This window comes from Rhinatrema bivittatum, chromosome 1 (genome assembly GCF_901001135.1).
Source record: "Rhinatrema bivittatum chromosome 1, aRhiBiv1.1, whole genome shotgun sequence".
Lineage (NCBI taxonomy): Eukaryota > Metazoa > Chordata > Amphibia > Gymnophiona > Rhinatrematidae > Rhinatrema > Rhinatrema bivittatum.
Window position 1 is genome coordinate 624,366,986 of NC_042615.1, and position 27,787 is coordinate 624,394,772.

The 27,787-nt window shown below is 42.8% G+C and overlaps 1 protein-coding gene across 6 annotated transcripts in view; it reads right to left on the reverse strand.

Moving 5' to 3' along the window:
• EPB41L4A (erythrocyte membrane protein band 4.1 like 4A) overlaps window positions 1-27,787 on the reverse strand; it is a 726,290-nt gene that overhangs the window by 337,775 nt on the left and 360,728 nt on the right. For all 6 annotated transcript variants that reach the window (XM_029571795.1, XM_029571770.1, XM_029571789.1 and 3 more), the window contains one exon: window positions 22,281-22,401. In XM_029571795.1, coding sequence (XP_029427655.1) covers window positions 22,281-22,401 — 121 coding nt within the window. The remainder of the gene's footprint in view (window positions 1-22,280; window positions 22,402-27,787) is intronic.

Below are 27,787 nucleotides of genomic sequence, written 5' to 3' on the forward strand. Positions count from 1 at the left end.
CCTGCTCACGCGCGCGCGTTGCCTGGCAGTGGGAGGAGTCAGAATCGTCCTTCGGCAGCGTCTCCACGTGGAGAGAGACGCTGCCATGCGGCCCTGCAGGCCCCAGGAGCAACGGATTGCAGCGAGACCGGGGGAGGCAGGAGAAAGGTAAGGACCCGGTCGCTAGCCTAGCGACCGGGACTGCAACACTGTATAAAGCCAAAAAAGTAAAATTCAAATTATCACTTCTTGGATTCAAGGTTAGTTCACTCAGCACTGACATAATGAAGGGAGCTTAGATCTGCAAAGCTAGTCACAAATGTATCAGGTTAGTCCAATAAAAAGGTAGCATCCATAACTTATTTAACCTTTATTTTTAAATTGTTTTGAAACTGTCTATCTCATTTTTAAATATTCTCTCAGGAACATTTACATGCGAAAATGTGCTGCAAGAGATACCACATGTTCTGCAACTAGTCTATAGTGCATCTGCCAGAATGACCACACATGCTATACTGCCGAAATGGATGTGTTTGTCTAATATCTCATCTTGCCAGTTTGCAAGCAAGAAGATAGAAGTGTTAAATCTATGCAATGACTCTTATAGTGCAGGCACATGCCAAGACTGACAGCAGTAGTATAAATCACAGTGATGCCAAACAGAGAGACCCATGGCTTGCTGCCAGCACTTTCAGCACATTAACGCAGTATTTTATACTCATGGGCCCACTAGACTAGGTCCATATGGCATTCAATAAAACAAAACTCCAGAATGAGCCATTGCTCATGTAATATGTCTGACTGGAGGAGTAGCCTACTGGTTAGAGCAGCGGGCTATGATCCAATGAAACCAGGGTTCAAATCCTGCTGTTGGTCCTTTTGACCTAGGGCAAGTCACTTTTCCCTCTGTGGAATATAAAAATCTACATCTAAATAACATGTCATAGGCCTTTAGCTGAGGAATTCTCCCCCCAAACTAGTGCTCAAACAAAAACAGGCCAGTAGTGAAGAGCCTGCATTTCAAGCAATTTGACTTTGTTAAAGTAGGAGAAATACCTAGGATGTCCTTGTTCAGTGTTTCTCAAGCTGGACTGGAGGCAGTGCATACAAATCTCTCTTATGCATATTCAATCTGTATATTCTAGGACTGGCTTGAGAAACACTGGCCAAGGAAAGGAACTAAGAATAAAACTGAGTTTTTTGTAGATGCAACAATATATTAGAGAAAACCTAATGGGGAGAAAAGTGAGAAAAATATGCTTTTTGAAAGAAGTGGTTGAAAAAGTAAGGGAAAAAATGATCACTATTTACAAATCAAAGGGGCTCTCAAAGGTTGACAACAGGAAATCATAAAAGGCTTCAGAGGAAGAGAAGAAGATAGTATACATATGGAGTACAGAATGCTAGAAGAGTGGAACATGGTTAGGGGTGAGATACTGAAGAGCCCCAGAGTTGTAGAGTGATTATAACTGATTGCTTCAAAGGTCAAGGCAGAGCCAAAGCCACTATAATGCCTGTATGCATTGAGAGAGAAATCTAGCAATAGCTAAACTATTAGCAGTGCCTAATAGTTCTGTTACGGCTGTGGCTGCTGTGCAACCGCCTCACCACTAGGGGTCCCTCTAGAGCTGGCTTTCCTGACAGGCCCAGTCCATCTCCTCTGTCCACTCTATGCTCTGGGTGTGCCCTTATAACCCTGCCTGACAGTTGCCTCGGTGCTTCGGCATCGAGCTCACCTGGGCTCCCTGCTCTAGCCTGCCTTGCGTGGCCTTCGGGCCTTTCCTTGCCTTGCCCTGCCTTCGGGCCTTTCCTTGCCTTGCGTGGCCTTCGGGCCTTTCCTTTCCTTGCCTTGCGTGGCCTTCGGGCCTTTCCTTGCCTTGCCTTGCGTGGCCTTCGGGCCTTTCCTTGCCTTGCCTTGCGTGGCCTTCGGGCCTTTCCTTGCCTTGCCTTGCCTGGCCTTCGGGCCTTCTGTCTTGCCTTGCCTTGTGTGGCCTTCGGGCCTTCTGTCTTGCCTTGCCTTGCGCGGCCTTCGGGCCTTCTGTCTTGCCTTGCCTTGCGCGGCCCTCGGGCCTTCTGTCTTGCCTTGCCTTGTGTGGCCTTTGGGCCTTCTGTCTTGCCTTGCCTTGCGCGGCCTTTGGGCCTTCTGTCTTGTCCTGCCTTGCCTTGCGTGGCCTCCGGGCCTTCTGTCTTGCCTTGCCTTGTGTGGCCTTCGGGCCTTCTGTCTTGCCTTGCGCGGCCTTCGGGCCTTCTGTCTTGCCTTGCGCGGCCTTCGGGCCTTCGGGCCTTCTGCCTTGCCTTGCGCGGCCTTCGGGCCTTCTGCCTTGCCTTGCGTGGCCTTTGGGCCTTCTGTCTTGCCTTGCCTTGCGTGGCCTTTGGGCCTTCTGTCTTGCCTTGCGTGGCCTTTGGGCCTTCTGTCTTGCCTTGCGTGGCCTTTGGGCCTTCTGTCTTGCCTTGCATGGCCTTTGGGCCTTCTGTCTTGCCTTGCCTTGCGCGGCCTTCGGGCCTTCTGTCTTGCCTTGCCTTGCGCGGCCTTCGGGCCTTCTGTCTTGCCTTGCCTTGCGTGGCCTTCGGGCCTTCTGTCTTGCCTTGCCTTGCGTGGCCTTCGGGCCTTCTGTCTTGTCTTGCCTTGCCTTGCGCGGCCTTCGGGCCTTCTACCTTGTCTTGTCTAGCCTAGTCTTGGTGGCCTTCGGGCCTTCGGTCTTGCCTTGCCTTGCCTTGCGCGGCCTTCGGGCCTTCTACCTTGTCTTGTCTTGCCTTGCCCTGCGCGGCCTTCGGGCCTTCTACCTTGTGCTGTGTATGGTCTTCGGACCTTCTGCCCTGCCCTGCCTTGCTTACTGTGCCTGCGCTCCTACGGGCCCTCTGCTCTATTGTCTGTGTGTGTTTGGCCTACGGGCTCTCTGCCCTGCTTACTGTGTGTGGCCTACGGGCCTTCTGTGTGTGTGTGGCCTACGGGCCTTCTGTGTGTGTGTGTGGCCTACGGGCCTTCTGTGTGTGTGTGTGGCCTACGGGCCTTCTGTGTGTGTGTGTGGCCTACGGGCCTTCTGTGTGTGTGTGTGGCCTACGGGCCTTCTGTGTGTGTGTGTGGCCTACGGGCCTTCTGACCTGCCTTGCCCCGCTTACAGGTGTGTGGCCTACGGGCCTTCTGTGTGGGTGTGGCCTACGGGCCTTCTGGCCTGCCTTGCCCCGCTCACGGTGTGTGGCCTACGGGCCTTCTGACCTGCCTTGCCCCGCTTACGGTGTTTGGCCTACGGGCCGTCTGTGTGTGTGTGGCCTACGGGCCTTCTGACCTGCCTTGCTCTGCCGCCTGCCCTGACCCAGCCTAGACCCAGACACTGCTTCTTGCTGTCTGCCCTGACCCAGCCACGGTTTCCAGTCATCCCTGTCTCTCTCCACCTGGAGCCACCCCTTTGGGTGGTGTTCACTACCCCTGAACTCAGCCCAAGCGTAACAAGTTCAATTATTGCACACTCTGGAACGCAATAAAAACCAGCCCAGCGCTTATTCTATGTCCATGGTTACGCCACACATCTCCGTCACAGGTAAGCTCATGAGGTTAGGATACCCATTTAGGGTGACCCAGCCATGTTATCATAACCCTATATATATATATATATCACAAATAAGGCAATGTGTATACCTAACTAGTGCTTTGCAGAATGGAAAAAAGCACACTCTATATTGTTATAAACACCATAAATCAAGAATTTTTCATTTGTTATATGCAAATATTTGTATTATTTCAATTTTATAAAAACATTCTCATATCCAATATTTATAACAATTTTTTATATAATCCAATTGTTACTTTATATAAAACAACTCTACACATATTTAATAATGTGTAAAAAAACTGGATACATCACTGTTCACAGCCCTCACCTCTATGCTGCTACTAAGCTCAAACTGATCCTCAATAATTATATGTCTCCTTCTAAACCATGCAATATTAATCACTGTCGATAATCATGAATTAAATTAACCTCTTTCATTGCTCATATCCACATGATAATCTTTTTACCAACATTCATTTGAAAATACAATGTAACATTGCATCCCCCACTTTATAATTCATAAATTATCATGTAAATATACAAGATGTAACAAGTAGTTCAATTCCCATCTGTGGTGTTCCTAAAATCTCCCATAGTTTATGATGGACTTCTGTTTACATTGCACCAGAGATGTAGCCTCTAAAATTAGACATAATAATCCAGGTGTAGTGTGGTCTTACCAGTCATCTTTGCTAGATTTCTAAGAAGCATTCTAGTGGGAGGAGCAGAGCAGCTTTGGATTGCAGCCTTATTGTGTAGCAGCCTCTTGGAAGTGAGGCACAGACTCCTTTCTGTGGGTGCAGCCAGCTAGGCCACTTTCTAAGGTGCCAGGGGTTTGCTAAGGGAACTCTGATTTCAAGCCTACCCTCGCTAGTGAAGAACTCAGAGGATTGGGTTTTCCCTCAGAAAGTAGACACTTCTCGAAGTACAGCACTCACCCTTGTACATGCACTTTTTTAAACAGTCAAGGGGCCAGATTTCCAGTGATGACACAGTGCTAAGGAGAGATCCTAAGCTCATACTCCCGAGTCTGTAATGGCACATACTGTATATTTCTCTTTGCATTTTTTTTTGCATCCCTGCTTAATCTACTGAGTGCTGTCTCACATAGACAATTTTGTGATCAACAGGTTGCAGAAAATGTTGGGCAGACAGAAACTTGCTTGTACAGAAAAAGCCACAACAACTAATAAGGACAAGATGGCGCTGGAAAACACGAATGCATAAGAATATATTTCAGAGGCATCATTAAAGGAGCTAACACCAACAGTATCTGCCGTGGTTAATGATCAGCTCAAAAAAAAATCCAGTCTTCCTTAGATGAGCTGCATGAGAAATTTGAACAGTACATGAGCAGTATCACTGCTCTTCACCAAGCTATGACAACATTGGCTCTTCTTCTGAAGTTGAAGGAGAGAGGTGTCAATAATTAGAGGAAAGGATCAATCATTAGTAGGAGTAGGAGGAACAACATGCACATTCTGGGTTTACTGAAGTCGCTGCAGGGTGTTTTCCTAAATTGGAAGGAGGGTGGTGTGCCAACCTTTTGGCAATGGAAGATGGAGATGTATGATCTAGCCACCTTGCAGATGTTGAGAAAGGAGGATTTCAACATGGTAAGAGGACATCATTATTTTCGTTACTGGGAGGCGGTCCAAACTGCACTTAATTAAGGGTATTCAGATGTAATGGATTTTTGTCTTGTCCTCTATTTGATGTATAATAGTTCCATTTTACTTGTCTTGCTGTGGGAGTGAATGTGTGTGTGCATGTGAAGGGGGTAAACCATAATGGAAAACATTCAGTTGCAGCATATAGTTGAATACGATGCTACTAAGCCCAGAAAGAACTGGGGGGGGGGGGGGGGGGGATGTCTGCAGGGAAGAGAAGAAAGCCTAAGGAAGGCTAATACTGCCTAAAATGTGAGTTATATTGCTGAGTTTATTTTGTGAACTGTGAAGGTAAGCAGAGTGGCTTGTTTTGCTTTCTTATTATTAATGAAGAAGTTTATGAGAGAACAATCAAAATCCAGCCTGATTCTGTTCTCTGGCTACCCCAAGATCTCTCACGATGCCACAAGCAATTATAATAAGGCAGGAATAAAAATGTGCTTCCACATGATCTGCCCAACATATAATTGAATGAATGCTTCATAAGTAAATTGTAAAAGTATAGTTCACTCCTGTTTGCATTACAGGTACTATATACATACAAATTATTATTTAGTAAAAATGATTGCTTTTGGTAGAAGAGATACTAATTGGGTAATGCAGTAATTGTTCAACCTCTCAAGGTGATTTAAATAAGATTGCACTTGCAACCTAAGTACTATATAATTACTAATAATCATGCAGAATGAATCCAAAGGCTGCATTTATTACTCAATTCACATCTTTTTCTGATCTGCCTATATTAACCAGAAAATTAAAATAAAAATGAACTTCAAAATTCTAATCCAAAAAAGAAAATGCTAATATGATACATAATAAATATTTTCTAGATTAACGTAATATAATTTTACATTGGTTCAAGTGGTTTTTAAGTTAGGGTTATGTAAACAACAAAGATTAACTGCATTCCAAACCCCTGAAAACATGCTATTGTCTTTCTATCCTAGGTCTACAAAATAAACAGTCTTACAAGTTTAACACAAATAGACAAAATATTTTGTAGAAGAGTAAATAAGAGAATGTGTTGTGTGTGTTAAGAGAGATGCATTAAGTCTGTGGTCCTCAAGCTTGTAAATTCAAATCCTTTATCCCTACCAACTCTAAATTTTGATCAAGTCACATGATTTCCCTCCCTTGTCTTTACTCAACTGTAACTGGACAATATTTTTGATCCTTTATATCAAGGATGGCCAACTCCTGTCCTCGCAAGCCACAAATAGGTCAGGCTTTCAAGATATCCACAATGAATATTTGCATACAATGGAGGCAGTACATGCAAATCTATCTCATGAATATTAACATTAAATTTGCCACAGTGGGTTAGACTAAAGGTCCATTAAGCCCAGTATCCTGTTTCCAACAGGGGCCAATCTAGGTCACAAGTACCTGGCAGGATCCCAAAAGATCAATAGATTCCATGATGCATATCCCAGCATTTACTACATCTTCCAGCAACAAATTCCAGAGTTTAATTACGTGTTCGCAAAAAATATATATTTTTTTACTCATTTGTAGGGATGTGCTTCGTTTTTTTCTGCCGGGTCGGGTTATGGGTCATTTTTCTTTTCTCCGCAATTTTCGCCAAAAAAAAAACAACCAAACACAAAACCCACCCCAACCCTTCAAATTTAGTTAATTACAACCCCCCAACTCCCGCCTTATCTCCCTGGTGGTCCAGTGGAGGTCCCGGGAGCGATCTCCTGCTCTCGGCTGCCAGTAAACAAAATGGTGCCGGTGACTCTTTGCCCTTTGGCCGTCCATTGCTTCTAACATGTGACAGGGGCCGACCAATGGCATCGGTAGCCCTTGTCACATGGTAAGGGCAAAGGGCCACCGCGCCATTTTGTTTACTGGCAGCCAACGACCCGAGAGTGAGAGATCGCTCCCGGGACTCCCGCTGGACCACCAAGGACTTTAGGCAAGTTTTGTTTTTTTTTTGGGGGGGGGGGGGGGGGTCGGGGGGGTGGAGGGTAGTTTTTTGGGTTTTTTTCTTTTTTTAAAACAACAAATTTTCCCCAAAGTTCAAGGGAAATCCGTCTCGGGATTCGGGTCCTCCAACCCATGCCGAATTGGACTATTTCTTTGAAATTTTCCAGTTAGGCAAAAACAATTGCACATCCCTACTCATTTGTAACTTCATTACTTTTTGTACTTTTTGAAAAGAGTAAACAACTTATTTGCATTTATAGGTTCCACCCCCACCCCACACTTTATCATATCTTTCCCTCTCAGCCAACTGTTCTCTGTTTATACAATCTTCTTTTCAGTTGATATGAATAATTTGGAATTCTTTAGCTCAGGTGATTCTTTACTTATAGGCACATGGGCTACTTTTGCCTTTATTGGAACCTGTTGGGATACCCTAACTCTCCTGTTTCATTTTTATCCTTCAAAGATAGATTCCTCCGAACCATGCGCTGCTGAGTGACTGTCTGCTTTCCCCCTTGTTCTAGTTTAAAAGCTGCTCTATCTCCTTTTTGAAAGTTAGAACCAGCAGTCTGATGTGACATTTACCCAGTCATTTACTGGGATAATTAAAATCACCTATTACTGTGTTGCTAATTTTGTTAGCTTCCCTAATTTCTGTTCGCATTTCATTGTCTGTCTGTTCATTTTGATCAGGTGAACAGCAGTATACCCTACCTCTTTTCACATACAATTTCTATCTATAAAGATTCTACAGTACATTTTTTTTCCTGAAGAACTTTTATTTTGTTTAACGCTATGCCCTCTAACATACATCACCCCTCCACCAATCTGATCCATCCTACCATTGTGATATAGTTTGTACTCTGATATCACAGTGTCCTATTGGTTATCCTCCTTCTACCAGATTTCAGAGATGTCAATTATATAAGAACATAAGAAATTGCCATGCTGGATCAGACCAAGGGTCCATCAAGCCCAGCATCCTGTTTCCAACAGAGGCCAAACCAGGCCACAAGAACCTGGCAATTACCCAAACACCAAGAAGATCCCATGCTACTGATGCAATTAATAGCAGTGGCTATTCCCTAAATAAACTTCATGAAATGCCCCCTAGTCCTTCTATTATCCAAAAGTGTAAATAACCAATTCACATCTACTCGTTCAAGACCTCTCATGATCTTAAAGACCTCTATCATATCCCCCCTCAGTCGTCTCTTCTCCAAGCTGAACAGCCCTAACCTCTTTAGCTTTCCTCATAGGGGAGCAGTTCCATCCCCTTTATCATTTTGGTTGCCCTTCTCTGTACCTTCTCCATCACAACTATATCTTTTTTGAGATGCGGTGATCAGAATTGTACACAGTATTCAAGGTGCGGTCTCACCATGGAGCGATACAGAGGCATTATGACATTTTCCGTTCTATTAACCATTCCCTTCCTAATAATTCCTAACATTCTGTTTGCTTTTTTGACTGCTGCAGCACACTGAGCCGAAGATTCTAAAGTATTATCCACTATGATGCCTAGATCTTTTTCCTGGGTGGTAGCTCCTAATATGGAACCTAACATCATGTAACTACAGCAAGGGTTATTTTTCCCTATATGCAACAACTTGTACTTGTCCACATTAAATTTCATCTGCCATTTGGATGCCCAATCTTCCAGTCTTGCAAGATCCTCCCTGTAATATATCACAATCCGCTTGTGATTTAACTACTCCGAATAATTTTGTATCATCCGCAAATTTGATAACCTCACTCGTCATATTCCTTTCCAGATCATTTATGCAATATATTGAAAAGCACTGGTCCAAGTACAGATCCCTGAGGCACTCCACTGTTTACCCTTTTCCACTAAGAAAATTGATCATTTAATCCTTCTCTCTGTTTCCTGTCTTTTAACCAGTTTCTAATCCATTTAGTTTTCTTAGAAGCCTCTCATGAAGGACTTTATCAAACACCTTCTGAAAATCCAAATACACTATATCTACCGGTTCACCTTTAGCCACATGCTTATTAACCCCTTCAAAAAAATGAAGATTTGTGAGGCAAGACTGTGTTCCATTGAACCATGTCTTTCTATATGCCTTGTGATTTTCATCTTCAGAATAGTTTCCACTATTTTTCCCGGCACTGAAGTCAGGCTCACTGGTCTATAGTTACCCGGATCGCCCCTGGAGCCCTTTTTAATTATTAGGGTTACACTGGCCACCCTCCAGTCTTCAGGTACAATGGATGCTTTTAATGATAGGTTACAAATTTTAACTAACAGATCAGAAATTTAATTTTTGAGCTTCTTCAGTACCCTAGAATGCATACCATCCGGTCCAGGTGATTTGCTACTCTTTAGTTTGTCAATCTGGCCTACTACATCTTCCCGGTTCACAGTGATTTGGTTCAGTTTGTCTGACTCATCACCCTTGAAACCCATCTCCAGAACTGTATACCCTGGAGGGAGGGAGGATATGATATAGACCTTCAAACACCTGAAAGGTATTGATTCACAATATCAAACATTTTCTATTAGAAAGAAAACTGTACAACTAGGGGTCATGATATGAAACTCCAAGAGGGACTTAGAACAAACGTCAGGAAATATTTCTTCACAAAGAGGGTGGTGGATTCTAGGAATGCCCTCCCGGAAAAGATGGTGAAGACAAGAATATTGATGGAAATCAAAAAGGAATGGGATAAACATTGGAGATCCCTAAAAGCTAGAGGATGGTAATGAAGAAATGGGTAACCTATCTTAATTTTAGGTATAACATTTCTGCATGGGGGTAACCTGCATGGAACAGCAGTTAGCACCATAAGCAACTGGGCAGACTGCTGCCGTTCCCACTGGGCTTGAACGTGCTGATAGCCCGGCGGCAACGGCAGCAGGGAAGAAAGAGCAGTGGGAGAGACCGGGAGCACGCGACACACCAGCCGGTGCTTGGTGACTAGGGATGTGAATCGTTTTTTGACGATTTAAAATATCGTCCGATATATTTTAAATCGTCAAAAAATCGTTAGGGCCACGATACAATACCAATTCCCCCGATTTATCGTTAAAAAATCGTAAATCGGGGGAAGGGGGAGGGCAGGAAAACCGGCACACTAAAACCCCCTAAAACCCACCCCCGACCCTTTAAATTAAATCCCCCACCCTCCCGAACCCCCCCCCCCCAATGCTTTAAATTACCTGGGGATCCGGCGGTGGTCCGGAACGGCGGCGGTCCGGAACGGCCCCCTCAATAGAATCATGTTGTCTTCAGCTGGCGCCATTTTTCAAAATGGCCGCCGCAAAATGGCGGCGGCCATAGACAAAAACGATTCGACGGAGGTCGTTCCGGACCCCCGCTGGACTTTTGGCAAGTCTTGTGGGGGTCAGGAGGCCCCCCCCAAGCTGGCCAAAAGTTTCCTGGAAGTCCAGCGGGGTTCCGGGAGCGATTTCTTGCCGAGAATCGTTTTCGTACGGAAAATGGCGCCGGCAGGAGATCGACTGCAGGAGGTCGTTCAGCGGGGGTTCCGGACCGCCGCTGAACGACCTCCTGCACTCGATCTCCTGCCGGCGCCATTTTCCGTACGAAAACGATTCGCGGCAAGAAATTGCTCCCGGAACCCCGCTGGACTCCCAGGAAACTTTTGGCCAGCTTGGGGGGGCCTCCTGACCCCCACAAGACTTGCCAAAAGTCCAGCGGGGGTCCGGAACGACCTCCTCCATCGAATCGTTTTTGTCTATGGCCGCTGCCATTTTGCGGCGGCCATTTTGAAAAATGGCGCCGGCTGAAGACAACACGATTCTATTGAGGGGGCCGTTCCGGACCGCCGCCGTTCCGGACCACCGCCGGATCCCCAGGTAATTTAAAGCATTTGGGGGGGGGGTTCGGGAGGGTGGGGGATTTAATTTAAAGGGTCGGGGTGGGTTTTAGGGGGGTTTAGTGTGCCGGCTCACGATTTTAACGATTTTTCACGATAGTTTACACACCCAAACGGCAACAATACGATTCCCTCCCCCTCCCAGCCGAAATCGATCGTTAAGACGATCGAGGACACGATTCACATCTCTATTGGTGACACACTGGTGTGTCACGAATCACCAGTTGAGAAGCGCTGCTCTAAAGTACCGGCAAAACAGACTCTCCATGGACATCCAGTCACTATACTAACTGCCACATTCTGGACCAACTGCAGCCCTGGTGTGAGCCTCTCAGGGAGGTCCATGAGAGGTTCTTGCAGTAGTCCAGATAATTTGGATAACTGTCTTAAAAGCTTGGTTATCTAAATAAGGACGCAATCTCTTAACCAATTTCAATTTCCAAAACACCAAATGTACTGTTTGGGAAACATGGTAATCCAAATCAAATCTAGCATCCAAATATATCCCTAAACCTTTTACATAATCAATTGCATGCACCAAATCAAATCCCATCTTCACTGTCAAAGGTAAAACATCAGGCTTCAGCCAATACACCATTAGCAATTCTGTGGGTTTTTTTTAAATTTAGTATTAGCTTATTTTGTAAATACCAATCCAACATCCTGGACAATACTAGATTTATCAGTAATAGTCTTTACACATTATCAATAAATAGGGTCCTATAAAGACAATGAATTTTAACAAAGCAAATTCAGCAAAAACATTTATTTAAATATCTGAGCCTATCTTTAAGCACAACTCCCCTAATATAGTGTATACTATCAAATAAAACAATACATGCAATATCATTACAAACATCATAAGTGATAAATGTCATGCAGCATAATTTAGATCACATAAAACACCGGTTGCAAACAACTTCAAAATGTCTTTAATAAGGTCTTTTAAATACTCTGTTGAATCATCTGTTGAATATTGTAGTTCAAAATCAGCTGCATCCAAAGGCAGTCCTTATTAATGTACACATCAGCAGTCTAGTTCAAAGACAACGCTAACTTGTGGGTACAGTTAAGTGAGCATGTGTTGCAATCATTTTGCTTCTTTTGTTTGTAGCAGTAGTCTTTAACCAGTCCCTACCTACTGGTATCACAATTTGCACATCTGCATATAAATATCCTCTCGGACCCAAATGGGTCTAAAAAGATATGAAATAATAGAGGAGATAATAGGGAGCCCTGAGAAACCGCACAATTCAATGTGACAGAAGATGGAAAACTCCCTTTAACATGGATTTTTGCAGTCCTGTCTGACAAAAATGAATGAATCCACTATAGGGTAAGCTCAGACATCTCCAGCTCAGCACATCTTCTTTACAGAATTTGATGATCAACTAAATCAAAAGCTGAGGACAAATCCAATAACAACAAAGCTACCTGTTTGGCCTTTATCTACATAGCACAAGACATCAGTAACAGATCAAAATAGTCTCCATACTGTAACCAGTCTAGAACCCTGACGGGGTCGAATAAAATCCACCTATTTTCTCTACAAAAGCTGTCAATTGTTAGGTTACTGCCTTTTCCAAAATCTTTGCAAGGAAAGGGATATTAGTGACTGGCCTACAACTAGCATAATCTGTGATCTCTAGAGAAGGCTTTTCCAAAACAGGATTAATGATAGAAATGCGTATCATCAGTGGCACTCTTCCTTCGCCAAGGGACCCATTAACTACACACAGGAGGAAATTCAACTTTTCCTCCAAACAACCTTCGCAGAGTAGGGATCTAAGCCACAAAAAATAGGTTTCACCATTGAAAAACGTTTTTTAAACTCAAAGGCAGAGGCCTAAAAGCATTTATACACATGCTATCATCTAAACTACCCTTCCCATCACTCACGTCTCCCATATACACTATCCCAATCTAGATGCTGGTTTCCTCTTTAGTGGCAGCAGTGACATCTACCACCACTTATTCCAAAGTTCCTGCTGCCCAGGTGACATGCGGCCGTTTGTCCTGACACAGGTGGCACTCGTGCTAACTGTGCTCTGCAGAAAGGGAGTTAAGCAGCTGAGGGGGGTAGGGGTTAGGAGAGAAAAAGTTGGCAACTGTAGGGAAGTTGGCTGCTGACTGCTAGGATGACCACAGAAATGAGAAGTCTGATTGCTACAGGGTTGATGGTGTTGTGGCAGAGGATAGGAAGACAGCATTTGTAAAAATAAGTGAGGAAGGAGGAGCAGAGGTTGGGAGTTGGATTGGGGGGTGGAGTCAGGAAGGAGGAATGAGCAAGCAGTCTTTTCCAGGATTTCACAGCAGGAGGGTAACTCTTCATCAATGGCTGTAGAAACATGATAAAAGCAGAGCTCTTGACTACAGCTGGTAGTTATATATTCCATCCCAAGACTGGCTGTATATGTGTTTGTAAGCTACAGTGGAAACCTATTTGGATGAAAGATCATTTTCAAAGATTTTCTCATTAGAAGGTGGCACGATCTAGGTTAACTCATTGGACTTGAAATGTCAAATTTTAGAAGGATTTCTCCCATTATACGTTTATAGCAAAAATCTATTCAAAATACAGACTACTCGTTTAGCTTTTCAGAGATCGTGGTGATTTCATTAACATGTTACTAAACAGGGCTTCAAACATTCTGTTTGGAGGAGGTTCCCCCCCAATAACGTCTCAAAAAGAGGAAGTCTGTAGTGCAGGGGTCGGGAACCTATGGCTCGCGAGCCAGATGTGGCTCTTTTGATGGCTGCATCTGGCTCGCAGACAAATTTTTAATAAAAAAGTAAAAATCTTAACATGGCCCCCAGCGTTGCTGGGTTGTATGTTGCCCAGTTTGAAAATAAACATGTTTATCAGTCGGTATGGTATCAGTACGTTAAAACTTGGAAGCGTTACATTGACGACCTATTTTTTGTTTGGAGTGGGGGGAGTAGTGAATTAGATCTGTTTATGCAATTTTTAAACTCTTGTGATCCACACTTAGAATTTACGTTTACTAAGCATAACCAATTCATTGTGTTCTTGGATATGAGGGTACAGATCTATAATGGGAAATTGATTACGAGTGTCCATAGGAAGAGCACAGACAGAAATACCCTATTGCACTACCAGAGCTTCCACCCCAAACAGTTAAAGGATAATATACCGGTGGGCCAGTTCCTCCGGTATAGGCGTTTATGTACCTCCACTGCAGAATTCAAGATTCAGGCTATACAATTACAGGAGAGATTCCTTGCTCGAGGCTATTCGAAGTCCGTCATTAAAAAAGCATACAAGCGTGCATTGTACGCTAATAGGGATAATTTATTGATTTATTCACCAAAAGAATCTCCAACTAGACTAATATGCACTATTCCATTTTCCTCCAAAGTCAATCAAATTAAAGAAGTCATTCGCACTCATTGGCACGTTTTGTCTTCATTACCTTGTTTTATAGACAAGCCTATATTTGCCATCAAAAAGCGCCACTTGTCAACATTATTGAGAAAAACAGAACAGCGCTTTATTTTTAGTTGGCACACCGTGAGTCCGAATGGGTTGAATGGACCTATTGAGTGGAATGCTTTTTTCTAATTAGTATTCTTTGATCAGTATTATTTACGGCTTTTTTCTATTAATTATGCAAGGTCCTTTTCTACGTGAAGTTGTAGTAATGTTGAGTCGTGATTTGCGAGGATGGAATGGTGTTCTCTATATAAAGTTGTTCAATGCTTTGAAATTTGTATTGCTGTGGGTGACGTTAATCTACGTCACTTCCGAGGAAACGTGAGTACGGGATAATGGTGGCGGTATGGTGTTTTAGTGAGTTTTGAAAGTAACAGTTTGTCGAGGTTGGTTTTAATGCTTTGGTTTTATATCATTACAGCATCATGATAGTTTGAACATGTGGGCCGGCTGATGTGGCAAAAACTTTGCTTTATCGTCAAGAGAGAGTGCAATTGTATTATAAATTGAAGAATGTATGCCACAGGAACGGCATTTTGAATTATCCAGCCTTTGACAATACCTTCTTATAGATATGTTGCAACATTCGGGTGTCCGAATTTGGCTGCAGTGAATTGAACGTGGCAATGTGAGTTGGGTTCTAATGGATACAATTTAACAATGGGAGCGTTTTAGCTTTTGAAGTTTTGTTTGAACTTGTGGATATGAGGTTGCTGTAATTGTAGCCTGTGGCTTGAATGCAGGATGTGAAGTTGTTTAGAGAGTTGTGCATGGGGATAGGGTTTGTCCAGGTAGATGGTAGGAGCTCCATAGGGCCAGTTCAGTGTATGAGTTGATTTATTACATTTATTAAAAATTTTACTATAAAACGTTAATTAAAAAAGGATCTTTAAACATTGGTGGGAAACATTATGTTGATACGAGATCGGAACATTCAGGTGTGAGTTAATGCATTATGATATATTACCCATTAAGATTTATAATGGCTTTGTTATTTTTTGCAGTGCATGACTGCAAGTATAACGCTATTAAAATAGTCCCTGAGGAAGCCTCAAGATAACAAAGGCGAAACGAAGATATCTTTTGTCATAATTATACTAACATGAAAGAAACATTTATGCATTAATTTTTCAAACCATGCAATGTTTTTATTGTGTTGTATGTGGATGAATGTGCTAGCTTAGTTTTAATTTGTCTATGTAGGGTTATAGAAAGGGGGTTTTTTTCTATATTAATAAAATATTAAATTGATGTTAGTAGTCAAAATGGCACAGACGGCCCTTTGCCCTCACTATGTCACTGGGGTCGACCAATGGCGGCGGTAGCCCCTGTGACATAGTAAGGGCAAAAAGCCATCGGCTGCCAGTAATCAAAATGGTGTCGAATGCCCTTTGCCCTTACTAAGTCACAGGGGCTACCGCTGCCACTGGTCGACCCCAGTGACATAGTGAGGGCAAAGGGCCGTCGGCGCCATTTTGACTACTGGCAGCCGACAGCCCAAGTCCAGGAGATCGCTCCCGGACCGCTCCTGGACCCCCGCTGGACCACCAGGGACGTTTGGCAGGTCTTGGGGGTGTCAGGAGGGTGGGGGCTTGTAGTAAATTAATTTTGGAGGTCTTGGGGGGTGTCAGGAGGGTGGGGGGTTTTGTTAGATTTTTACTTTTTTATTAAAGATTTGTCTGTGAGCCCTGGACCCCTGCTGGACCACCAGGGACTTTTGGCAGGTCTTGGGGGTGTCAGGAGGGTGGGGGAATGTAGTAAATTAATTTTGGAGGTCTTGGGGGGTGTCAGAAGGGTGGGGGGGTTTGTTAGATTTTTACTTTTTTATTAAAGATTTGTCTGTGAGCCCTGGACCCCCGCTGGACCACCAGGGACTTTTGGCAGGTCTTGGGGGGGGTGTCAGGAGGGTGGGGGTTATAGTAAATTAATTTGGCAGGTCTTGGGGGGGCGTCAGGAGAGTAGGGGGTTGTAGTAAATTAATTTGGTAGGTCTTGTATGGCTCTCACGGAATTACATTTTAAAATATGTGGCGTTCATGGCTCTCTCAGCCAAAAAGGTTCCCGACCCCTGCTGTAGTGAAACAGCAATGACTGTTTAATAACAGCATTTTCAATTTGAACATGAACTTCTAGTGACTGGAAGTAGAGTTTGCTTTAAATATTTACCCAAACTGATAGTAAGATATCAAAACCCAAACGGGGCTGTTGTGTAGCACCAGAAGTGCTACACAACAGCAACAAAGACCTATGGAAAGTTCTGCCCAGATATTTACAGAATTTCTTCATAACATCCATAAAGAGAAATATATATACCTACACAACAGTTCTACAACCTGCTTAACATTTAGTACTGCAATTATATTGCAGGCATCAATTAAAAGAATGAGTACATAAGCATCTAGCGCGATTACCTATTCTCATTAAAAAAGGTTTTCCTAGGTTGATCTGAGATTTTCACTTCTTAAAGAAGTTAACAATGATTCATGGCAGAAAATGGGCCTAATGCAGCCTGTTGAACAAGAAGTGACAGAACTCCAGATCCACTGGAATGAAAAACAGCCAAGTGAGCAACAATCAGAAGGAAGGTGGGCGGCAGCTATAATAGCAGATGGCAACCTTTCAATAAGATATGTTACTACACGTTTACAAGGGAACACTGGAGTGTGCTCAGATTTCATTTCCTTCCCGAGCCAGAAGCAGATTTTCGAGAGGCCCAAAAACAGTGCAGTATGTTGGTGTATAAAGCATTACAATACCTTAAAAGACAAGATCTTAATATTTGCTCAATACATATCACACCATTCACAAAATTTCAATGTATAGTATTTCTTTATTAATAATTACCTTTCTTCAAACATTATAAATAGCCTTAACAAATAACCTAACATAGTAAACACTATTTCAATTTAAAAAAAAAAAAAGAACCCCAACACTCATTCATTCTGATTCAAATCACAACATTCATACTCATCCCCCCTATAAAAATTCAACATATAAGGTAAGTGTTGCAGATGAATAAACAATCCAATCACTTTCTCAGATATGTGAAAGTGGACTTCATTTGAAACCTTTAAAAGAAGAAATATAATTCCTGTACAGGAAAATAAAGAGGATTTTGATATACAATCAACAAGGTATTGGGGTATTGCAGACATGGACAACATGAGTAAAGTTTTCTACAGTTTGTAATTTTGTGATAGACATCAAGTTTTCTTCAATAAGGATATATGGTGTGCAAATAAGAGGAGAACAGTTTTCTGAACAGCTTTGGGATTTAAAGCACGGTTTGAGAAAGTGATTGGATTGTTTATTCATCTGCAACACTTACCTTATAACTTGAATTTTTATAGGGGGGGGTGATTATGAATGTTGTGATTTGAATCGGGATGAATGAGTGTTGGGCTTTTTTGTTTTTTTAAATTGAAATAGTGTTTACTATGTTAGGTTATTTGTTAAGGCTATTTATAATGTTTGAGGAAAGGTAATTATTAATAAAGAAATATTATACATTGAAATTTTGTGAATGGTGTGATATATAGTGAGCAAATATTAAGACTGTGTCTTTTGAGGTATTGTATTGGTATGTAGAGAGACAGGGGTAATCGGTGGTATAGGAAAAGTATAGGTGTACAAAGCATGTCAGCCTGGCTAAAGTACTGAACCCTTACCCAGATAACGCTTCTATTCACAAAAATGCAGAATATAAGGAAAAAAGGGATAAAATTCAGGTGTTCTGAGACCAAGAAGTCCAGGAAAGTGACATTTTGTTGCCCATGGATGTCATTTTTGTCTTCCCTATATTTTACCAGTTAAAACTGCGCATATACACTCATTGACAGCACAATAACTAAAGCCAAAAAAATAGATTTTTAAATTAAAAGCACCAAAAAGGAGACAAGTAACTGGTAACAAATTACAGTGAGTATATCCAACATTTTACAAGAAAAATGTATGCAGCTTCAATTGATATTTAAAATGTGTCCGGTCTGTGAGAAAAATATGAACCTGAAGTAGGTGAGCATACACCCTAGCAAGGATGTGCATTTGTTTTGAACAAAAATGTGCCCTTTTATAAAGACAAGGTTGATTTTCAGTCTGTTCCAAATGGAACTTTTCCAAAATTATCCCAAAATTTTCAGTATATTAAGGGAAAAGAAATTCAATGTAAAAAACTAAAATAAAAGAGGAGCCTCTTGCTGCTCTCTCAGGTCCCGGGTCCTCCCTGGGCCTCTCTACTCTCCAGTGAGCTCCCAATAGCCCAGAACCAGACATTCCTTGTGTCCCCTCAGGCCTCAACCAACCCCTGCTCATGCCCAGCTGGTTTCCTCTCAGGGCCAGCTGGCACCATTTTGTTGACATCAACATTTTGTGCCAATCTCAAGACTAGCTGGTACTATACACATTTATAAAACCATACAAGCAAATGGCACTGGCCTACCATGAGACTAGTGTCATTTTGTTGACGTCAAACTAGGATGAAGACCTCCACAGAAGGGGCAAGTGGGGATGGAGGGAGGCCCTGGCCATGGCTTATTTGCAAGGGGTGGAGGGTGACAGAACCCCATGTAGGCCTGGCTCAGCCCAGCCTTGGGAGTCTCCAACTCTTGGTATTGGCAGGGGGGCGGGGGTGGAGAAGAGGGGACCAGGGAGTCCCCAATACCTAAGGAAATGGCAAGGGAAGCCAGGGAGGTCCTGTTTTGGATTTATTTGGGGGGAGGGATTTTTTTTAATTTAATATTTATTTTGGTTCAGCAAATGAACCAGACATACAAACATTACAGAAAACGAACTAACCTCATCCAAACAAAAATTTAATTTTGGCCCCCTTACATATCCCTACATAATAGATATATATGACTGGTTATTTTAAAGTAACTAACAGGCTACACACCTGTTACACTGGATTACAACCATTTTCTGTGAATCCAAGCCAGGTTTTCTACTGAATACCCAGAAGTTTAGAAAACGGCCCTGGAAAGCCCTAACACTGAAAAGTCAGTGTGACCTTGACCAGTTGAAAGGATGCCTGATCTGGCAAAGGCTAAAGGCTGCAATTACAGACCTCTGCCTTCCTTTAGTAACTGGTAGGGGTGTGCATTCGTTTTCGCCGTATTGGCGATCCGCAACGTATATTGTGCTATTCGTAGTATTCGTGGGGAAGCGAAACGTATCGTGATTCCCCACGAATACACGAATCTTCGCCAAATTATACAGCCACCTATATAAAAATGTAAAACCCCCCACCCTCCTGAACCCACCCAAGACTTACCAAAACTCCCTGGTGGTCCAGCGGGGAGTCTGGGAACCATCCCCTGCACTCACACCCTCGGTGCCGGTTTCATCATGGCGCCGATAGCCTTTGTCACAGGGGCTACCGGTGCCATTGGTCAGCCCCTGTCACATGGCCATCGGCGCCATCTTGTGCTCCTACCATGTGACAGGGGCTGACCAATGGCACCGGTAGCCCCTGTGACATTGTATGGGCAAAGGCTATCGGCGCCATTTTGAGTACTGGCATCGGACGGCTGGCGTGCAGGAGGTCGCTCCGGGACCCCTGTTGGACCCTCAGGGACTTTTGGCCAGCTTGGGGGGGGCCTCCTGACCCCCACAAGACTTGCCAAAAGTCCAGCAGGGGTCCGGGAGCGACCTCCTGCACGCCGGCCGTCCGATGCCAGTACTCAAAATGGCGCCGATCGCCTTTGCCCTCACTATGTCACAGGTACCGACGGTCGGCCCCTGTGACATAGTGAGGGCAAAGGCGATCGGCGCCATTTTGAATACTGGCAGCAGATCGCCTTTGCCCTCGCTCCCGGACCCCCGCTGGACTTTTGGCAAGTCTTGTGGGGGTCAGGAGGCCTTCCCCAAGCTGGCCAAAAGTCCCTGGGGGTCCAACGGGGGGTCCCCGAGCAACCTCCTGCACTCCGGCCGTCCGATGCCAGTACTCAAAATGGAGCCGATAGCCTTTGCCCATACAATGTCACAGGGGCTACCGGTGCCATTGGTCAGCCCCTGTCACATGGTAGGAGCACAAGATGGCGCCAATGACCATGTGACAGGGGCTGACCAATGGCACCGGTAGCCCCTGTGACAAAGGCTATTGGCGCCATGATGAAACCGACACCGAGGGTGGGACAGTGCAGGGGATGTTTCCTGGACTCCCCGCTGGACCACCAGGGAGTTTTGGTAAGTCTTGGGGGGGGGGGGTCAGGAGGGTGGGGGGTTGTAGTTAGTTTTAATTTTAGCTTGGACACGAATAGAAATCGCCGTATTAACGCATCGGGGCGCCATACGGCCGAATGCAACATATCTGCTGCCCGACGAATCTGAATCACGAATGCAACGTATGGCGTCCCTCTGCACATCCCTAGTAACTGGTAATAGCCAGGGGCAAAGGCTATCCTAACTGGGGAGCCTGAGTAGCTTGAAAAGCTTTGCTTCCTGCCCAGACAGGGAGAGAGTCTGAACCTCTGTGCCCAAAGAAGTGCACTCAAGTCTGCTTTCCCAGAAAGGAACAAACCACTATTCCCAGAGAAGTGAGCTTAAAACGCTACTCCCTGAAGAAAGAATACTGGATTCCAGGGGCAGACTGGACCCCAAAAGGCTTCATTAAGGAGCTATGTAAATGCTAGTGCAAAGTCAGGAGCAATTCCTGTTTTCTCCTGCTGATTGTGTTAATGCTAAGACTATTGCTGAACTATAACTTTGTATGTCTGGACAGATATAGGTTTACCCAACCCAGTCTCCTACAGTAACATACCATAATAATTTGATTTCATATCCCTTCCCTTTAAAAAAAAAAAAAAAAAAAGATTACAAAAGTGCTTTATAATCCTGGTATTCTATTTCAGAAACACATTTTAAAACTTTGAGGAGATGGTCTACAGCTAATTCAGAAGAAACTGTTCCTCTAAAGTCCGTGACAAGAAGAAAGAAAATATTAGAGCTCATTCGGAGTCACTGTGACCACACGAGTCTAAGGAGTTCTCCCATCTCCCAATCGAAAGTTTTTTCTTGCACTGAAATCACAGGAAAAGCTCTTTAAAGCCAATTATTGTCAGCTCTTGGTACTGTTATTCGTAAACAAGACTATCAAGAAACAAGTTATCGGCAGTACTCATTTATTGAACTAGCTTAAAACATTTGTGACTAGCTTTCGAAAGCAATGCATTACTTTACAAAGCTAGTCACAAATGAATTAAGTTAGTGGATAAAAAAAAAAAATCGCCTAGAAATTAGCTTTTGACAGTCAAACAGACTAACACAGCAACCACACTACTTTATATGAGGAGAAGAAACTGGAACTGAATGACTTTAAACTTTCTTTTACATAAGGAGTGTAATATTTATAAAGGAATTTCCAAGTGTAAAACTGTTTTACCCGCAGAATTGGCCTTTTTCAAAACTGCCCACCTTATATGTGGCCATTTACGCACAGAAACAGTGTCTTTGAAAAAAGCTCACATTATGTGCGGGTTGATTTACTTAAATGATACCACTACAAGCATTATTTTACTTGCATGAGGCAGGGTTGGGAGAGGTTTGCTTGAATGCACCTACATTAGGATTTTCAAAGGCACACGTGTACATTTGCCTGGAAAAAAGTATGTACACAAAAAGGAGGTACAAATTTGTGCACACGCTTTTCCTTGGGCAATTTTCAAATGGAAAAAACTTTCCCTTTGAAAACCAGTGCAAAGTCTGTAAGCAAAAGGTTACCTACGGACTCTGCACTTGTGCGTGTAAATTGAAAATTGCCCTCTTACTCAGCACTAGTTCTGCACAGCTTCACACACCATCCAAGCACCCTAACTGCAGTGAGCTATACGGGCCGAAATCTTACATTAACGTTTTGTGCATCCGTTCTATGGCATCTTCTACTTCTTCCTTCTGATCTGGAACAAACCGGTATTCCGACACGTAGCCAGGGATGTGCTTATAGGGATCATAGTCTCCAAGTTCAGCTGCACGGGAAAGAAAATAGAGAACAGAAGGCGTCACACTGCTTGAAGAAATTAGTCAGTGGTCTTGTCTGCGGTACACCAGTTACACACCCAGTCACAACTGTTGCATCACAAGAGCTTCCCAAACATGTCCTGGTGACCCCACAATCAGACAGGTCTTCAGGATATCCACAATGAATATGATTAAGATAAACATGCACACACTGGAGACCCAGCTTGTGCAGACTGGTCTCATGCATATTCACTATGGATATCCTGAAAACGTGACTGACTGTGGGGGTCACCAGGACATGTTTGGAAAACCGTGCTCTACAAACTGTGTTCAATTTACAGCATGGCATGGATCAAATACGAAAATTAGTTTTAGGAAAACTGGGGTCTATGCTAGTGCCCACACATCTGAAGGAAGTTAAGGGTAAACAAATATGTAATAAGCCAACTGACAAAGTACATACCTAATCTTTAGCCCACACAAATTAACCTAATCTTCAAACACAAAACTTCTTACATAGTTTGCACTGGAAGATTGCATGGTTATGCAGATAAAAAGCATACACATACTTTAAGTTGTTTCTAATGGGAGCATAAAGGACACAAGTAGTTTCTTCCCTCACCAAGCTTGCCCTCAAGAAATCCTCTTTTCCCTACAGCTAAAAGTCTGCATGTTGTATGAAGTATGTGAGTACATTAAGTCAGTTGAAAATCAACTTAGATGACTTCAGCCATTCTACCCACATAACCCCTGCTTTTATCCACACACTTCCCAACTATGCCTTTGAAAATTCACCCATCACAGTTAAGCAAACAGCAACATTTCACCGTTTACGAAACAAAGAATGAGAGAAAACCTAATACAGTAAAATATAAAATAAAGTCTACCACAGATTAATACTTTGCTTTGCCAACAATCAAGAGAGCTGAGCTATCTAATCTGACTTAACATTGACAATCTTCTTGTTATTCCATGACATGATATTCCAGTTCTTAATTTACAACTTCCGTTCCAGTATCTATCTGGTAGTTTCAATAAAGTCACTGGTATTCTGTAGCAGCTTATGGGCAGATACTGCAATGAGAATTAAAAAAAAGAAATCTACATTATACTAACATGAAATAGCATAAAGTTTTTATTTGATTTAGGTCCCTATTTACTAAAATGTGTTGAACACACATAGTAATCTGGTTATTGCAGTGTGTTTAGCATTCTAGTCACTATTTAAAAATGCTTATATTCCACAAGTTCAGTAATTATGTTCAATGCAAATTATAAATCAACATGCATAAAACTATAGACAATATAATGAAATCTGAATCCTCCATCGTACAACCTTAAAACTTAATTAGATGGTAAAAAATACCTCCCCTAAATAAAATTGCTTTTAACACTCTCTAAATACCTGAACATCAGACTCTTTACACCCTTTAGTGAACAGTGTTCAGTGCCTGCAATTATGTGTTTAACAAAAACTTTAATTACACCTCCGCATTTTCTATTGCCCCTTCATGTCACTCCCTCTCCTCTTCCCATCCCAGAGATCACCTTCCCCCCTCCTCTTCCCATCCCAAAGATCACCTTCCCCCCTCCTCTTCCCAACCCAAAGATCCCTTTTGCCCTCATCTCTATCCATTCTCCACATCAATCCCTTAAATCCTCTGACTAAAAAAAAAACATTTAGAATTGCATTATTAGAAAACTGTATTTTTATTATGTAAATAAAACTTATATTACATAATTTGCAAAACTATATAAGTGTAAGCAAATGGGATGCAGACTTGCCATATAATTTTCTAACTCTTGCCACAGAATCTCAGAATCTACTGCAGGATACAAGCAGCAATGACCAAAATGTTGTTAGAACATGGCACATGACATGCACTAATTTTTCTTCTAAACTTGTTGGGATGCCAAGTTTAAGGTTCTCATGCTGGTTAAGGGCCTAAATGGGCCTGCTCCACCTTGTTTCAATACTGTACTGAATCTTCTTAAAGTTCCTTCTTTCCGTACGATTAGATTAGACGAAACACACAAATGCCTTTTCTATGAAAGGGGCCCTGAATTATGGAATTTCCTACCACAAGTCAAAGGAAGAGTTCACTACAAAAATCAGGTCTATAATCAGACACAGTCCAGACAGCAAATTTAGCCAGATAAACTTATCTGGCAAACTTTGGAGGCATATTCAACAGTGCAGCCACACTACTAAATACAGTAGTTAGCTTAAGTAGTTAGCTGGTTAACTATAGCCGACTAACTTTAGGACAGCTCTTTGACTTGACCAGATTTAGCCGGCTAAGTCATCCAGGTAACTCGGAATACTGAAGTTAGCCAGCTAACAACTCCTCCCCGTTATGCCTCTGGACCGCCCTTGCTTATCCGGCTAAATTCTAGCCCCCTAACTTATTAGTCAGCTGGAATTTAGCTGGATAAAGGCTGAATATAGCCAGGTAAGCCTTTTAGATGGATAACTATTACATCATCAGTCTAAATAACTTTTGAATATGGACCTCTCAGAAATAGTAAAGTGTTGTTTTTCTAAGCAAGATTTTAATTAGAAAGACACAGACCTTTTATATTCTATTACTGATTTTTTATATTGCTTATCTTCATCATCTTTTAGTTCCTCTGAGGTCTGCAAGATGTATCAGAGCTTGGATAATTGAATATTATATGGCAGAGATCAAGGACTTTTAAGCACTTGTTTTAATTTAGTTTTTAGTTAGAGGCCAGATAGGTGCATCAAGGTTTGGTTTATTTGATTATATTGCATGGCAGAGGCTAAGGTTTTATTTTATGTATTTCTATGTGTTTAGTTGTTGTTTTATGAGCCAATGTGCCATGTTTGGTTATTTTTATGATTTTATGCATTTTATATTTTAATTATGCATGTTTTCATGTAAACCACTTAGGAAATATGATAAGCAGTCTATACATTTTTTAATAAATTAATAAACAAACGTGCCATTAGCCCTGGCTTATGGCACTGAAACTTTACTATTATCTAGACTGGACATGTTCTTGCAGGGCTTTGATACGCTTCTACTTGACATCTCTGCTGTCTTTGATACGCTTAATCATGGTTATTTTGCTATTCTGATTAAAGAATCTAGGTATCTCTGCTGTGGTCTTAAAATAGTTTGAATCTTACCTAACTGGACATAAACAACAGGTGAGAATTAGAGCACCACATCTTCCTGGCTCCCAATATATGTGTGTGTCCCTCAGGGCTCTAATCTATCTGCAGTCGTTTTTAACATCTATCTAGGCCCCATCGCTATATTGCTTGCCAGTCTTAGTGCATATTATTGACTATATGCTGATTATGTTCAGTTCACTGTACCTGCAATCTCCACAATAGAGGATTCCTTGACTATAGTTTCAAAATGTATGACAGCTGTCAAAATCCTGGATATTAAACAAGTTAGCCCTTAACATAAGATTGGCAGAACAGCTCTACCCTACTATGCCTTCTCAGTTTCAACTAGATAATTATCCAAATACTATAATGTATCACAAACAGAGCAACACATCTCAAACAAACACAAATCACAAACGAGAGAGAAAAGCACGTTTGCTTACCATAAATGGTGTTTTCCGTTGATAGCAGGGTGAATTAGTTATGATGCTATGGAACATCCTCTAGGTGGCAGAGCTCCTCACAGAGCTCTACTCTGTGTGCTTGTGTGTGCCTTCTCCAATGTGGTTGCCAGCTTGCCTCAGTCTGTTATCCAAGCTTGTACTGCATGTCTAGGAGACTGTCTGGGGAGGCGGGAGGGTTAGCATGGCTAATTCACTCTGCTATCCACGGAAAACACTTTTTAATGGTAAGCAAACTTGCTTTTTTCTGCAGATAAGCAGGCTGAATTAGCCATGATGTCTGGGGAGTCCCCAGCTAGAAGGTTGAGCACCCTCTGATGTCTGGAGGTGGCGTGTAGTCCATTCCGGTTCTTGCAGGTGGTGTGCTCAACCTGGCACTCCATTGCAGACCAGTCTCTTTTGTTGTTCCTGCCAGCAGGATGGCTCAACCCACCGCCGTGTCTGCGGTTGCTTGCTGGTATAGGCAGTAATGTGCCATGAAGGTGTGCAGCGATGACCATGTGGCGGCCTTACATATCTTCTGGATAGGCACCTCATTTAAATGCGCAATGGAGGCTGCCATTGCTCTGACCTGGTGAGTCTTTGGTTTGGTAGACAAGGTTTCTGCTCTTTTATTATAACAGAAACCGATACATTGTGAGACCACGACGACAGTGTTCTCTTGGAGAAAGGAAATCCAGGGGCATTCGGATTAAAAGAAACAAATAGTTGAGAGGCCCTGGACTTCGACTGTGTACGCTGTTTATAATTCGCTAGGGCGCATTTGCAGCCCAGCGTGTGAAGCCGTTTTTCTGCTTCTGATTGGTGTGGCTTCGGGAAGAAGGTTGGTAGCGTGATTGGTTAAGGTGAAATGTTGATATCAGCTTGGGAAAGAAGGACAGGTGAGTCCTTAATGAAGTGGTTAGAGCAGTGGGATATGAACCAGGAGACCAGGGTTCAAGTCCCACTGTCACTCCTTGTGACCTTGGGCAAGTCACTTTACCCACCACTGCCTCAGGTACAAACTTAGATTGTAAGCCCTCTGGGGATAAGGAATGTAATCTGCTTTGAAGTGCAAAAAGCGGAATATGAAATATAAATAATAAAATAATAATAAAAAAATGTTATTCAGGTATGGTGAATAATGGACTAATTCTTGCAGCTCACTGACCCTCTTTGCTGAGGTGAGCGCTAATAGAAAGAGGACTTTCCTCTTTCTATTACCACATGTGACTGCTGTCCATAGGTTTGAAGGGTGGGAGCATCAGCTGTTCTAAGACCAGACTGAGATCCCACAGAACTGGTGGGTGCAGTTGGAGAATGCCCCTCATGAACCTAGAGACATGTTCTGGGATGCTCTGGGATCTGGGAGCGATCATTGATAATCGGCTAAACCTAAAAGCTTTTATAAACCAAACCACCAAGGACTGCTTTCATAAACTGCATGTCCTAAAAAGAATAAAACCACTGTTCCACAACCATGACTACAGGACAATCTTACAAGCAATAATCTTCTCTAAGTTAGACTATTGCAACTCTTTGCTATTAGGTCTCCCATCATTGCATACTAAACCTCTTCAGATGGTGCAAAACACAGCAGCCAGAATACTGACAAATACACTGAGAAGAGATCACATCTCCCCAATCCTCAAAGACCTATACTGGCTGCCGATTCATTATAGAATATTATATAAGTCCATCACCACAATATACAAAGCTATCCAACAAATCGCTCCGCTCAACCTACAAATCCCTTTCAAAAAACACACATCCTCCAGACCCATAAGAGAGTACTATAAAGAATCTCTTCAG